Here is a 16170-nt window from a genome sequence, read left to right as displayed (position 1 = left end):
AAGCAGTTTTCCCCAGGCCTCCAGGAGAGATCTGTGCTTATTCCAACACTGCCAGCATTCAGAAGCCTTTCTTCTGTCTCTTGCTTTCTACTTTATTCTCTCAGGACAGAGCTCTTCACTGCCACACTTGACGTTTTTGGCAGCTATTGAGGAACTGATTTAAGTGCAGCCCTTATCTTTTCTTAAGATTTACGCAAGGTTAGAGTTAGAAGCTGCCCAAGGGATACAAGAATAACTGGGAGACAGAGATGTCCATGGTGCCAGCACAAAAGTAGCCAGTGCCTCCGCCCTGTATTTCAGTAGAGCTGAGCATATAATGAATTAGCCGAAACGGGACAGAAGCCCACCAGAGGACCCACAACACTAATCAGATGGAAACCTAGAGGCATTTGCAGTGAACACAGTTTCCAGGTTTCTGGAGATGTCTTAATCGCTGAAAGTGTCACACATCTTATTCTTTCATATGAAGATCATATGAATATTTTTGCATAAACCATGTGACCACTTGGAGGTGTTTTGGATTAGGTCTAAATTTTGACCTGAACTTTCATTGCATATTAGACTAATTTTGGCTCCGGTAGCATATCTGATGTATGCAAAACTAAGGGGATATAGCTTTTTAATTAACCCAGTGAGGGTTTATGATTGTGTTACATCAACAAGAAAAACAAGGAAAGAAAAAAAGCTAAATTTCTACTTTCACTGGCTGCTGCTGTTTACCTTGAGACAGTTTTCTGAAGACTCTGATCACAGAACAGTTTATGCATAACAGTTTATGCAAGGTAGCTTTGACATGAGAAAGGAGCAGGCATCTTTAAATGTCCAGAAAGCCAGGAATTCAAACAAAATTTGAACATAAAAATAGTAGATTCACAATTTATCATCCCTACCCATTTTCTGTGCCTGCTATAAGACAACATGAAGTTAGTCAGAGAACAGGCAAATCGGGAGGTCATTGTTACTTCTCCAACATACTTTGCAAACAGAAACTAATTAATGTAAGGAAAGAAAAAAAAGAAAAAACAAAAAACAAACCGACTGTATGTCACCTAAAGAAATGCTGCTGTCAGTAAATTAAAAATGTATGGCTTGAGCTGCATAGCATCTGCCTGCCTAAAGTCATGTCTGTAAATAGTGTAGAAGACCAGAGAACTGAAACAACGGATAGCAGATGGGTCATGAAAAGAATGCTAGTATTAATTATACAATTCCAAACAATGTGCAAGCCCTGGAAAGCTGAAAATAAGTCTCTATTCTTAGAAGAAGATTTATCCTCCATTTTATTTCCTATTGCTTAACAGTAGTGAATTACAACCAAGTGATAACAATTAAATGTAGGAGTATGAACAATAATTATTCTTCAACATTTGATCAGTGTTTATTTTACTTCTATCTCTTTAGAAACAGAGTGAAATAGACACAGTAAAATGAGAATCAAACTTCAATAAAATGGAGCTTTAAAGTTTAAAAATGTTCATTTTTTTTTGCATTCATTTTTTTCTGGGCCTTCCTGTTTTCTGGTTCGACTCAAAACAAAAGGAGGTCTAGAAATAAAAGAAGAGAGCATGTAGGTCAACTTGAATGAGTTATGACTATCACTGGTCACTTACCCAAAAAGAACTGCTAAATATATCTAGACTTGCTATATTTCTATGAAATACTTGAATAAGTGAGTAGTTATTTTTCTTGTGAAGTTATTTTTCTTACTATCAGTTCAAATTTTAAGTTACATTAGGGCTTGCTTTTCAGTAATACAAATAGTATTTTTTAAATATGCTTAATTGTCTTGAGAGGAAATGTCCTGTTACTTATACAGACGTTGGTGGTAGTTTTACTATTTACTTATGTACCGTTTCTCAGGATGTCATCCAGAATTATTAGAAAACAACAAAACCTCACACTACATTTGTCCTAAACAGCACCCTTAGCTATGGGGGCCAAATCCTATTTTCTCTTGCTGTAAGCAGCTTTTTATTTTGCTTATTTATCACACTGTTCAGATGTTTAAATCTTTAGTCGCCTCTCTGGGGAGGATCACTGAGGAGCTCATGTCCTCTTTGAGGTAAGGCACTTAACATCCTTGTAAGTAAGGATGGCTTTAGCCAGAAGTAAACTAGAGGAGGACTTGCTGAGGGGGGCAGTTAAAGAAGGAGGTGTTTGATAGATCATGTGCACGCTGGCCCATCTGTCTGTAAAGACTGCTGCTTCACTCAACAGAATATTTCATACTGCAGAGAAACAGACTTGTGTCGATCAGCAGCAAATGGCTGTCATGAAAATTACTATGCCTGCCCTAGTCCATTTCTCTTTAACTTGGCAGCAGCTTTGGAAAACCCACCCTGTTTAGTGTTCTATGGCAGGCAGATAAAGGTTGTTTTAAAAAAACAAAGACTGTTATCCCTTCCCTCTTTTTCTTTTCTCTTTGATGAGACGCGCATTTATGCTTTCTAAAATACTCCCTATGTATCCTTATACTGCTGGAGACACTGGCAGATGCTAATAATAATAATGAAAAAACACATGAATCTCTGACTCAGTTGTTTTACATTTAAACATAGCCAGGTGCAGTTTACTCATGCAGTGATCCCCTTTATAGTTCTCAAATGTCAATTACAGTTTGGTTAATTAAAAGGCATTAGTGGTCTATGAAAACGAATTCTAGTCTGTTGAGCTTATTACAAATGTGATTCATCATATTTCTGACTGGTGAATAAAACATTTAGCTGGTGAGTTCCTGCTTATGATTTTACATGGCTCTTCCTTCTTTGCCAGGCTATGCTTTGCATGGTTAATGGATCTGTTTTCCTGAGACTTACCTTCTGTATACCAGAATATCATAGGAAAGAGCACAAGAGTCCAAGAAAGAATGACTTCTGACTTATTTGCACCTGTACTGCAACTGCTGATTTTCTTAGCGTTAAAGATAATCAGCATATAAAAACTGGTGTTCAGGAAAGCCCATCTCAGTTAGACTTAACTCAGTTGAAAATCTACTGCATTTCCATTGGCAGATATTTCAGCCTTTCGTCATGGATTAATTACACCTTAGAGTCAGTCTGGCTTATACAACAGAACTACTTCTGCTCATTTGGAATACAATTCAAGAATGTAATAGCATATATGAAACATATGCTATATATTATATATGAAATTGCAGAATTCTCAACTGCAATTGCAGAGAAAGTTCAAAATTACAATCCATTCTTCACAATTGATCTTCCTAAGAAATAAAATCAGAGGAAATAGTTAAATGAAGTCTGGTTTTGATACAGATACCTGGGGTTTTTTTTAAGTTTGGCAGATAAAAAGGTTTCTGTCAAAAGTTATTATTTTACTGCATTCCTGTGAATGGAAGCTAAAGTGAGATGCATTGAGATCCTGAAATTCCCAAGGAGTGTTGAACACAACTGGGAAACCCTGCCCTTCCCAGTATGGTTCGTTTTCATTTCCAGACATCTGGCAAACGTACTTTTTTTCCTCCTGACACTTCATACAATTAAAATTTTACCTAAAAATGTTACTCATCTGGGCTGAGATAAAAACAGGCTATTCTGTAAAAGGTGAAGTTGCCATTGGTACTGCACAGTTAAGGAAAAGGATGACCATTGTGCAGGTGGACACAGAGCATTCACTCACATAGAGTCACAAAGCACTCTGCACCCTGTCACGAATTTTGCACAGGTCTTTGAATGAGGCAAAGTTAGATCAAGCTTAGTGCAACAAAGTGCTGATAAAGTGCTGATTCAGTCTTTACTCCTCAATGAGAGAGAGCCTTATATCACTCAATATATAGGAGTGATGAAATGGAATCTGTTGTTATAGCACTACTTTGTTCTGTATTAGCACTGAGTGATGAAGGACCTTGTTTCCCTCCTATATTACTTAATCTAATTGGAACTACACTCTCAGCTATCTCATTACTTAATAATACCAAGCACTTTGGTACCTCCATTTTTAAAGCTGGAGTAGTTAATTACTAGTTATACACTCAATCTTCATTTCTTTAAATTAAAAATTCATCTTCATTGCACACATACAGTGCTTCATTCATTTTCTCATACAATAGATTCCAAAAGGAAAGATAAAGGGCTTGATATTTTGGTACAGAAATAGAGGATACAACTCCTAGACAGCATACATAAACCAGCTCTGCCCTAGAATATCCTATACTGCAGCTGCTACCCTTTTGGTGTACAAAAGGGGACAGACATTTCATCCACCATTTCTGTGTGAGCAAAATAGAACACATCTCCATGGAGCAGAATTACAAATATTGTTGCTGAAAAAAACCCTAAGGTGTAAGCTTTTTTTTTTATTACTTTTTAACCAAACAGGTAAAATAAGACTGTACCATGTTGTATGCTTTATATTGGCTCCTAAACCTGTTAGTCAAAATAACTGCCAAGTTTGTTATTCCATATATATCATATCTGTGATTGGGGTAATTTTTCAGAAAGGTCAGTGTGAACAGCTCTATGCTGTAGTCTGATTCAGAATTTGGCCCAAAGATGTCTATTTTTAAAATAAACCAAAAATTGATATTCGTATAATCATGCTTTTCATCTCATAATGTTCATATAATAGGGTTAAAATCTATATCATGTCACAGAGTTAAATGCATTCTTGTCAAGGAATACGACTACATCTGCAGATACTGAGGTGATTAAATTGGCTATCTGTTTTTCTTTTGGAAAAATATTTCAGCGTCTCCTTTGCATAGGTATCATTTAATCCCCTGCAGCAAGACAAATCAATAATAAGCTTTAGTCTAATATTATATCATGTCTTCAAACAATGCTGAAACTCCAAACTGATTACACTTCTGCCAGTTGTGTAACCTTGTGCCAAAATGAGAATTGAGACAGCATGAAAGACAGGTCAGAAAATTCACAAGACATCTCTCCTCTTTTGACAACTCTTGCCCTTATCTATTGTGACTTCAAAAGAGAACTGCTGGAGCAGCTGAGGATAAAACAACCTGGCTGAAGGAATTACATGGTTCAAGGCTGCTTCTGATCAGTGGCAGCAGATTAAAAAAAAAAAAAATAGTGTCAGTCACCTGTATCCAGCTGCAAATACTGGCCTGTAGAAGTACCCTTCTACCCCACAGTATCTCACATGAGGATCCATGAGAGCATCATGTACCAAGCACACAGGTTTGTCTGTTTGCCTGACCACCCAGCAGATACAAAAACACCAGGTGCCCCAGCAAAATTTTGCAGACAGATTTAAATGAACAGAATCTATTTACCGAACAAGTCATTTAGAAACGTCTGTCTCTTTTAAATCTTTATGACAGCTTAAGTTTGGGCTTGGAGGGACTATATTAGGTGGCTATATTTTTGGATCATGGTGGGATTTGGAAGAGCAACTGGACTTATCCGCTGCATGTTTGAGAATATGATTGAAAGCATCAGCCCACACCTAGAAAGGGAAGTTCTCAAGAGGTAGATTAAGACCTGTGATACATGGCAAAAACTCCAGCAATAATGTTTAAAGTCTCATATTTTGCTGTGTCGATCATTATGTCTCTTATGGCATTCTCCACTTGAGCAGCAACAGAATGCTTCGCAGTTGCCTGTGGGGCTAGGAAGCAGAGTCCTTTGCATTTAGTTTTAGTAAACCAAGAGCAGGACATGAGAAACTGGGCAAGAAAAGATCCCATTTTCTTTAAAACACTGTAACTTCAGTTGCAGATTTAGAAACTGACTGCTTTCCGTCTTACAGAAGTTATGTGCAGAAATAGACTTAAGTAATAGTGTATGACTGCTGTCAATTCTTAATATTTTTAAAGCTTGTTAGATGACTATCAATCAGTAGTATTCCAAGCACAGCTAGCAGGAGTCAATCCCAAAGAAAAAATTCTATGCCTTTGCACCAGCATTGACTGATTTGTCAATGCAGAATATACCATGTGAAAGTATTGGCCAGTAAGATTTTCTATATTTCTTTGTAAGAAGAGAAAGAATAAGCCTGTGTGTGGTACTTCTGCAGTACAGAAGACATTCTCCTCTGATATTACTGATGGATGGTGTCTCCAGATATAGTTCCAAAGCAAAATTGTACTATGGTTGTTAAAATGCTTTCCACAATGTGCACTAGCAATGAATGATGGCTTTCCTGTCTTCTTTCTGCCATGTGTGAAATGAGTCTCTACTTCACTGACTCCAGCTGCTCATCTGTGACCATTTCTGTTGCTTTGTATGATGGAGGCTGTAAAGAGTTGCGCTGTGGCAGCCTCTCCACAACATAACTGCTCTGTTGACCAAAACCACAATATTACCTTGTTTGGATGAGGAGATGTATTTTTCCAGCTCCTTTTCAAAATCAACAGAATGGGGATGCTTTATTATTATTTGTCATCAAGTTTTAGAAAAAATCAGTGATATCCGAGTTTCATGCTTTGTACTACCTAGTACTGAATGTTGCAGCAATGATGGATTAAAGCTGTACCCTTTTCTCTCTAGCTGCAAATTCCATTCTGAAGCACATTTTACTGAACTTAAGCTATAAATTTACGATGCTTCCTGTCGTGGGTTCAGCAGTAGCAGTCATTTTTCCCCTTCTTGGTAGCTGGTGCAGTGCAGTGTTTTGACTTTCAGCTCGGGAACAGAGCTGATAACAAGGATGTTTTGGTTTGGCCAAGGACTTTGTGAGCCTCATGCTCTGCCAGGGAGGAGGGGAAGCCAGGAGGAAGCAGAGACAGGACACCTGACCCAAACTGACCAAAGAGGTATTCCATACCACAGCACGTCATGCCCAGGATGTAATTGGGAGTTAGCCGGAAGGGCTGGGAGACTGCAGGGCTGGAGGAGGTATGGGTCGGTGCTTGGTCGGGCTGAGGGGGGGCAAGTTATCGGTCGGCTGGTGGTGAGGTGTTGTATTCTCTTCCCTTGTTATTTCCTTTATCATTGTTATTATTGGTGGTAGCAGTAGTGATTTGTGTTATACCTTAGTTACTAAACTGTTCTTATCTCAACCCGTGGGAGTTGCATTCTTTTCGATTCTCCTCTCCGTCCCTCCGAGAGCAGGGGGAGGGCAAGAAAGGGGGGGAAGTGAGCGAACGAATTACCTGACTGGGTTTAAACCACGACACTTCCAAACACAGGTTATAGCTCCAGAAAAATTAAAAAAAAAAAAAAGTGGTATTTCTTGACTATTTATTTCAAGCTGTTAATCGTGTACCTTGTGTTGGTGTAGCGAGTAATAAACTGTCAATACTGGGAGACAAATGTCAGAGCAGGCTGCTGACAGACCAGAGAAGTCTTGCAAGTGTTATCTGCAAATAAAGCATGGCATCATTTCTTCTCTCTTAGGGAAGGAAATAGTCTTCAATGACACCTATATGCCAATTAAATTGGCAGCAGGTGACTCCTGAAATGTGGTTTTGGTCAACTGCTAAAATACACTTTTCCTGGGTCATTGTAACACAGTAACTAGGGCATATGTACATATATATTTGTGTAGTTTGTGTCAGATTTCTAGTAAAATTAATTGCAAATCCTAGTTCAGAACTCAAAAAGTTCTGAAATCTGTAAATTAGATGGGATTGTAATATAATTAACTTATTAGAAGAACTTTGCTAATGCCTTATAATGGCATGAAACCAATGCATTAGCTCATGCCTGGAGAATCATACCACTAAGGTAAAACTTCCTCACTTTGTTGAATTTTTTTTTTTTTTTTTTGATAATGGAGCTGTGTTTCATCTTCCTTATTACCCTATTTCTGTAATTGCACAACTGCAAAGCTGTGCGATCTTGTGACACATTGGTCCAGTGTAGCCAAATGTTTGCTTCCGTATTTGTAAATTTAACTAAAACACACCTCACCTAAGACACTCAAGATGCAATGAGGACCCTTAAATATTTGCTTGCAGAGTCATAAAATAAAGGCCAAAAATTATGCTAGCAATTAAGCATATAGAACAGCTCATATTTGTAGGAAATTTATTTCAGCTTTATATGTTCCACAAAATTTGTATGTGCTGTGCCAAATGTATGAAGATATTCAGGAGCAGATGAGCTAGCAGGTTGGGAATAGCCCCAAATTTTCTTGACATTCCTAGTTTTAAGAATACTTCAAAAAATATTTTCTCTTAATTGTCCTGCTGAGCTACTGAGTTGAGCTTCACAGCTTGAAAAAGTGAAGGGTTATTGCTACTAATAATGATTAAGAGTAATCAGTTCACTTTTTTCATCTCTGTTATAAGAGGGAATTCAGAAAAAAAAAATCCTGTTAGAATAAATAGAAGAAATTCTGTACTGGCATCCTAAGATTTTTTTCATAGGCTGTTTATATAGCATTACTCTTTTTCAAGTCCATTTGAAGTAAGATGAAGGATTTTACATGTTAATTCAAAGATTGAGCACCTTATTGAGCAGTTCCACAAAGGCACATTATACAAGAGTCCCAGAGCACTACGTAGGCATGGACTTAGTGTTCATCTGGTATTCCAGGTTTTCTATCAGACAGATAATTAAAAGTAAGAGGATGACAAACATATATGGTATTTCCTTTTAATATTCTCTCATTTTTTTTACTATTTTCAGCTCAGAGAATTTCCTGAGGCCAATATGTTTCAGGAATCTCAGTACAACTAGGAGGAGTCTTTTTCCATTTGGCATTCACATACATTGCCTGAGAGCAAGTACACTGGTTCTTTCTTTCAAAAAGAAAGCAAATTTATTTTTAGATTTAAAGAGAGAGGATGAAACAAGGTGGGAAAACATGTATATTCACAGCCTCTCATGTCTGGGCTACTTGGATACAATCTCCTCTCTACCTCTTGTCCCTAGCAAGCAAGTCACAGCTTTTCTAGCTTTTTCATAGAATATCTCCATGCTAACGCGATGCCATCACTATAATGCTTAATGGCAGAAAAGGAAGAAATGGAAGTCAAGCATGATGCTGTATATTAGTAGTATTTGTTATGGCAAGTTGGGAATCAGCAAGCCTATGTCCCACTCCTGCTCCAGTAACTTATTCATGCTGTCTTGTGACTGTCTAATTAAAAGTATAACTCCTACCACTGCCTCCTGCAGACACAATCTGTACAAAGCAGCGTCTGCTTATGTAGAGTTTGTGTAGGATTTGATCCACTAGGAATGCATCAAGTCCTCTGCAGGTGAAACAGGCAAAGAAACGCCTGTTTTTGTGGTTCCATGGGACATGAGTGAGAGGTAACTGTCATGTCCTGTCAATATTTGAGATATTGAGACACAAGGCCAAGGCAGATCACTAGTCAAATTTTCATCACTAAAAGGCTTTTGCTGCATTTGAGACAAGATGGCACCAAAGAGAGGTTTGGAGTATCACAGTTTTGGATCTTGATGTCTAAGACAGAAGTCTATGGGTTTTTTGAATCTGAAGACCTGAAGTCTTAGTTCACTCTAGTACTACATATTCTGTATAGTGATATTTTCTGCAGTATCACCATACCTTCTTTGGTACTGTGCCTTTTGTCATGCAAAGGGAATGAGGCTTATTAATAAGTGACTCTGTTTGGAAAAGTAGACACATGGCGTAGACTTTACAAGAGGGAACAATTTAATTTTGTTCTCTTTCACAGCCCAGGGCAGCAGCTCTGTATTTTCCTACAGGCTGCACAGCCTGCTTAGACCACAGGTACCGAGACCCTGGCTGGGGCAAGCCTGAGACAATACTACTCAGTACCAGTCAGTTGTTATTAGCTGTTTTCTAACAACAACAGAAGAGAGAATGTGCTAATGAAGTGCAAAATTATCTTTTCCTTACTGCTGCTTTCATCCCTGGAAATGTTCAAAACACATGTGGATGAGGCCCTCAGTGATAATTGTTTAGTCTTGGTAGTCCTGCGGTAATGGTTGGACTTGATGATCTTAAAAGTCTTTTCCAACCTAGCTGATCCTGTGATTCTGTGAGACTCCAGTGTGTTGCACAGACCCTTACTAGGAAGTGTGCCAGTTCAGTCTCTATCTCAGGGAAGGCTGGTGTGCACAGATTCAGAATTGTACGGCTCATGCCACTAATGCTTGATGTCTACTGCAAAATTCGTGAAAGTTAATTCTCAGTTGTCTTGCAATTTATGTAGTCATTGCCTATGCTAAACACAAAAATATGTTTATGGAGGGAGTGGAGAAATATTAATTCAGTGTCATAACAATTTTCACTCACTTGTAAATGTAGGTGTAATTCAAGAAACAAACGAAGTACCTGCTTTTTATATCTTCTGAAGCAGAAATATGTGTGAACACAGAGCAGAAATATTTATTGTGTCAGGGCTTCCCTCTGCTTTGTCTCATACAGTGCACCTGAGTGTCTCAAGAACGTGTCCTCATTTATATATCTTCATTTAAGGATCAAGATGCATCACAGCAAAGATAACTTGGAGGCCATGTGGTGCTCTCGAAATGTGTCCAGTGCAGGCCCATCACACCACCAGCATAGAAGTTTAACAATTTTTTTTTTCTTCACTTATTGATTCAGTCTTGAAGAAGTGGCAAATTTAACCATGGTTTTGTTACTAAGCTTCCTAGTGTTGAGCGTGCTGAAAAGTCAAGATATCCCTTATCTATTACTTACATTTTTAACTCAAAGTTTGTATATCACTTTCAGAGGTTTAAAGTCTATTTAATGATCATTTCAAGTCCATGTCAAATATGTATTTCAAGTCCAATAACAGCAAACCCTAAAATATCATGAACAGTCTAATAATACACTTGTCTGAGCTCAGTGCTTTACAGCTGATTTATAGGATTCTATGAGAACAATAAATGCCAATACAATATCCTAACTACTCACTAACCCCAGACTCCTTTTAAAATCTCACAGACCCAAACATCTTCCTTTTTAAGGAACAGTGTGGCTGCTCACCCACCAGCTCCAGAAACTGCCTGGTTTAACTGTGACTTAATCAGCTGGATTAGCTGAAACACTGTCCCATGCACTGTGATCACAGATCAAAGCACTTAGGAAAGCACAAAGGAAGTGGTGAAAGTACATGATGCCTTGTCCAGTGGTGATCCACTTGTCCTAACAACAGTTTTTCTGTAACAACAGAAACTTACTTTTCATAATCACTTGATGCCCTGCATCATTACAATTTTTCCCGTTCTTCAGTGGATTTCAGTGTGGCACTGTTCAATAATTAGTTTCCTAGACTTGCTAGCACTAGAAGCATAGACTGGAACATTATATCTCAGAGTAAGTACCTACATACCTATAGCTCACTGAGATTCATCTCCACCCATGTAAGCGGTATTACCACAGCAAATGCTAAGGCTTTAGGTTGTTGTCAGGTTTCCCTAACATTGCTATAAGTAGGTACAAGCATGTATTTTCATTTTACAAGCTATGGTTACTTGGGAGTCACAGATCAGTGTGTATGGATAAAAATATGAAGGGAAAATTCAGGAGACCTTTTACAATCTTAGTCCAGTCCTATCAGAAGTCTGTGAGTTCACAGTCCATTGATGCTGGAGTGACAGCTCTGATCATCTACCGAAGAAGTGAGGAGAACAACCTCATGATTTCTCCAGTGGAAGTGCAGACCTTTCTCTCTCTCTCTCCTTTCCCCAGAGATTGGGGGATTGTAGTGATAGATGCTCCAGGGACTGGAGTGGTATCCAATGCACCACTCACCCTAGAACCTTTGCTTGTACTATTGAACCAGAAACTTTCCTTAATGGCACTTTTCTGTATCTGCCTTCTTTGGGAGACAGTTGGTTTTGCTGCTGACTTTAATTTTATTTTCTCTATGGTATCACCTAGCCCTGCTGATCTGTAAACTCTGCATGTCCTGCTGTGTACTCACTTTTCCAGGTCACCTACAAGTAAAGAAATGCAAAGGTGAACCTAAATATCCCAGAAGCTCTCCTCTTAACAAGCTTCCATCGAATTCTTAACTCTTTCTTACCTCTCTATCTAAGCATTGATAAGCTAATTCTTTATCAGGCTGAACACTGACTTGCACTTGGCAACCTTAGATGTTAGCTCTAGCTGAGACACTGAGCTGGAAAATATGGTAAAGGCAAGGTACATTATGTCTGACTTTTGACCCATATGCCCTCTGATGCAATGCTCACAAAGGCATTAATCACATTTGTTAACCAGGCCTGCCCTTTCATAATAGATGTCAGCAGGTGCTGCCTGAGAGTGAGATCTGTAGCTAATTTAGCAGAAGGTGACCTTTCAGAGGAGGCTGGAAGGCCAGTGGAGTGTGTAAGTACAGAAATGGAGGAACAGACACATGCTGAAACAGTGCAAATGAGGAGACACCTGTGTAAAACCTTTGGCTGAGCTCCATTACATTGAAGGAAATGCAGTCTGGCATGAAATGATTGCTGCACTACTTAGTGCAGGAAACCCAAGGATTATTGCTTTGTGTCACCTAGAAGACATCATAGGGTTGGCCTAGTCATAAAAATTGGAAATGAAGAGAATTATATTTATTTCAAGGAAACAAGAACCATTTCTCTACTACTTTCTATGGGAAAATTTAAGAAATACTCATACCCATCTGCATTTTAACAGTATTCCAAGCATTAGAAAATAAAATTTTAGTAATGTTCTGAAATAAGACCACAATTGCTTTGGATATGCAGAGAAGGGACTTATGCTTCTTATGCAATTAGCAGGTCACATCCCAGGCCAGATCCAGAGCTGCTGATGCCATCAGTTTTAGTGTTTCAGCCGGAGATAATCTCACTTATACTAAGGAGGTGCATGAATAGGGAAACTGGGAGCTCCAGATCCTTTCTGTTATTCAGGTTTTTCAGTAGTGCACATTTTTCACAAATAAAATATTCTCAACTGTTTGATTGCTGTATTGCCAGCCCTGTAGGAGGCCACCCCTCCAGTCCCAGGATAGGTGCACATGACAGGTGGACATATGTGACCATCCCTGCCCTCCAGTGATGACCACTGGCCTTCTGCCTTCTCCACCAAGCAGGATCCACCCCAGGATGTGGTTGCCATGTCAATGTTCTCCTTATGGCATCCACCCCTGGGAGGGAAAGGCTGGAGAGATTGCCATAGAAACCATGATCCCTGTAAGCATCAATAAGGCTGGTCTTTCCCTCACCTTTCTGCCCACAGAATGTCCTGCCATGAAGCTCAGAAAATCCCTGGACATGTCCTGTTCTATCCAACCCTGTCCCCATGGCCATGCTGGTCCTAGCCACACACAGCTGCTCCCAATGGGCTCACAGCAGCTTCAGCAGTGGTGCAGGGCAGGCCTTTGGCTATCACAGAACTGGAGCAGCTCACATCCAGGGACACAGACAGTCATTGCAAGCTTCTCTTCTCAGAGAACAGTAAAAATAGGAAATCGCTGGTTCTGCTGCTGATAGAAGTGCTCAGTGTATAAAAGCATAATACAGAAGCAGTGCTCAGTGTACAGAGGATGTAGTAGGGGATGCATGCCTGCTTGGCAGGAGATATATATTCTCAGGCCAGGCTTGTATCATATAACAACAACAACTAAAACCACCTTTTCATCTAGAAATACTTCCTGTATTACATCACTCTCTTAAAATTCCCCAAAACTACAGAAGGTGTGACTTTTTCAGATGAGTCTGGTGTGGAAAGAAACTGCCTGAACCAATTCTGTAGAAAGACTGTAGTTAGAAAACATGGAAAAAAATATTGTATGGAACATAAAAATACATGAGTGCTTTTAGCACAGATATTTTAACAGAAAACACCAAAGATCTTGACAGCATGACCTAACAAAGCCCATTTAATGAATCCCTGACTATCTGAGCAGAATTATTTGTATTAAAGGACCTCTCCTCTATCACAGGAAGCATCTGTAGATTTACAGTAATAGCACAGTAGAGGAGCTTGCAGATAAAAGCTGAAGAATCAGAATGCTGACACTGCAGAAAATCACCAAAAATTTAGTTTTTTTCTCACAGGATACACACATACTCAGTATTTGGCTTCTTGTATGCACATTTTAGTTAATAAGTGATCCATTAAATAAGAATAAGAAGTGTCTGCATTCAAGAATTTATCAGTGCTCTGGATTTAGGAGTGTCAAGAGTTCATGTGCATGCTCAGATTATAAATACCTGCTTTGACACTGACTCTTAGAAATGTGTAATGAGCTCATCTACTGCTGAATCATCAAAGGGGCATAGATGGGCTCTCCTCAGGGGTGAGGGACTTTGTACATGTTAACTATTGTTATATACCTGCTGGTTCTTACCTAAGAGAAATGAAACCTGTAACTGCAGATGACCTCCCATAATCAAGGAGAGAATTTACAAAAATGCCCAGATCAAGAGATTTTGAGTTGTATCTTTTAATAAAGACATATTTCTATTTTGTCATATATTTGAATAAAGAACTCTAGTGCTCTCTAAGTGGCATTACTGTGCAATTACTTATCTGGAATATACTTACAGAAAACTAGAAATCATCCTCTAATCTCACCCTGAAGGTCATTACTTCACTTGTAATTGGATGGATTTTTATCATATTTCACATTGGGATCAGACAGTTCCAAATCAGTCCCAAAGCCAACCCTTGTGCTTTTCTCTCCTCTGTGTTCACTATGTGGCACAGAAAACTGGCTCACAGTATGACATAAAAGATATGCAAATTGTCATTCTGCTTCACTATACTCTTATCTCTGGGGAAATGGGAACTTGTTTGTGTAGAAACTTCAAATCATTATGTTCTCTGTATTACTATGTCTTTGACCCAGTAGATGCTTTAGGTAAGAATATACAGCTACTTCTGGAAATCAGCTATCCAGACTTGCCTAAGCAGAAGCTGCTCAGTTTCCCATTTTTTTCCCACATCTGCTTTCAAAACCTGCCTAGGACAAGAGGTAATGGCTTCAAGCTGTGCCAGGGAAGGTTTAGATTGGATATTAGGAAAAATTTCTTTACAGAGAGGGTGGTCAGGTATTGGAACAGGCTGCCCAGAGAAGTGGTGGAATCACCGTCCCTGGAAGTGTTCAAAAACTGTGTAGATGAGGCCCTCGGTGACATGGTTTAGTGGTGGTCTTGGCAGTTCTGGGATAATGGTTTGGCTTGATGATCTTAAAGGTCTTTACAACCTACTTGATTCTGTGATTCTATGATTCTATTCTTTTGGCCTGTAGCAGAGAATTCTTAAATTTAATTACATACTCAATGAAAAACTGTTTTGTTTGTTTTCACCTGACAATTTAATTCTTCCACTTTCTTCTGCTGTAAAATATTGTCAATACAAAATCCTCATCATCTTGTAAACCATTCAGTGTTTTGCAGGTTTTAATTATAGTCTGTGGTAAACTTAGCTACATAGAAATTCATGAAGTTATCAAATGGCCATGCCTCCTCTCAAGCATTACTTTCTTCCAGCAAAACACCTCATGGCAATAGCGCTGGTTCTAGCTGTAGCTCTTCTAGGAATAAAAGAAAGAACACTGCAATCAAAGTACATTGATTTCATGAACCTCGTCTGAAGAACTTCCAACCCAAAAACAGAAGTAGAAACAGTATGGTGACCGGGACACTAATAAGGTACGTATGTCTTCAGATGGGCCCATTTTTTTAGCTGATTCAGATTTCTTATCTAGGTGTCACTGATGCAACAGAAAAAAGCTTTTAGGAGGGAATGAGGCTACTGAGATGGAATGATGTACTCCATGTAGTGAAACAACACAGAAAAGTGTTAGGAATCGAGTTTGGAGAACCCAGACATGCTCCAGTTAACACTTCCTAACTCATACCTATTTAGAGAAAGTGAGTTTTTTACACATTTTATCAGAGTAGAGAACTCAAGGACAAACTCTTCAGTGAGTGGCTTGAAAGAGAGCAAGCTACTTGAGTGCTATGTGATGTAAAGAACAGAAATGAGCAGCTAATTCATCTTTGAAACATCCAACTTTCACATAAACATCGGTATTGACAGAAAGACTTATAAGTTATGTACAACACAGAGAATAAATTTATACTCAGAAGCAAGAAACTGTTATTCTATAGCCATTCCTAAATGAATTATGAAATTACTTAGCCTCAAAGTACAAAACAACTGAAGATTTCATTTCAATTGACAAAAAGTCATTACTAATATCAAATTTCTCGTGCTTTAAAACTGCATAAATGTTTTTTAAAACAATGCCTTGAAACCAATTATAGGTTAATTTAACTGACCTTCATAATTTTGTATTATAAAAACCTTTAGAAAGTGTTT

At 38.6% G+C, this 16170-nt stretch overlaps 1 protein-coding gene across 1 annotated transcript in view; it reads right to left on the bottom strand.

Moving 5' to 3' along the window:
- Window positions 1-16170, bottom strand: part of GRXCR1 (glutaredoxin and cysteine rich domain containing 1) — a 42721-nt gene that overhangs the window by 25389 nt on the left and 1162 nt on the right. Inside the window, exon 2 of the mRNA XM_062642428.1 lies at window positions 14178-14180. Within this exon, the coding sequence (XP_062498412.1) occupies window positions 14178-14180 (3 nt within the window). The remainder of the gene's footprint in view (window positions 1-14177; window positions 14181-16170) is intronic.

This window comes from Pezoporus occidentalis, unplaced genomic scaffold (assembly GCF_034315485.1).
Source record: "Pezoporus occidentalis ecotype Australia unplaced genomic scaffold, CSIRO_AGI_Poc_V1 ctg71, whole genome shotgun sequence".
NCBI lineage: Eukaryota > Metazoa > Chordata > Aves > Psittaciformes > Psittacidae > Pezoporus > Pezoporus occidentalis.
Note: the sequence above shows the minus strand (reverse complement) of the source record. Positions and strands in the feature narration are given on the sequence as shown.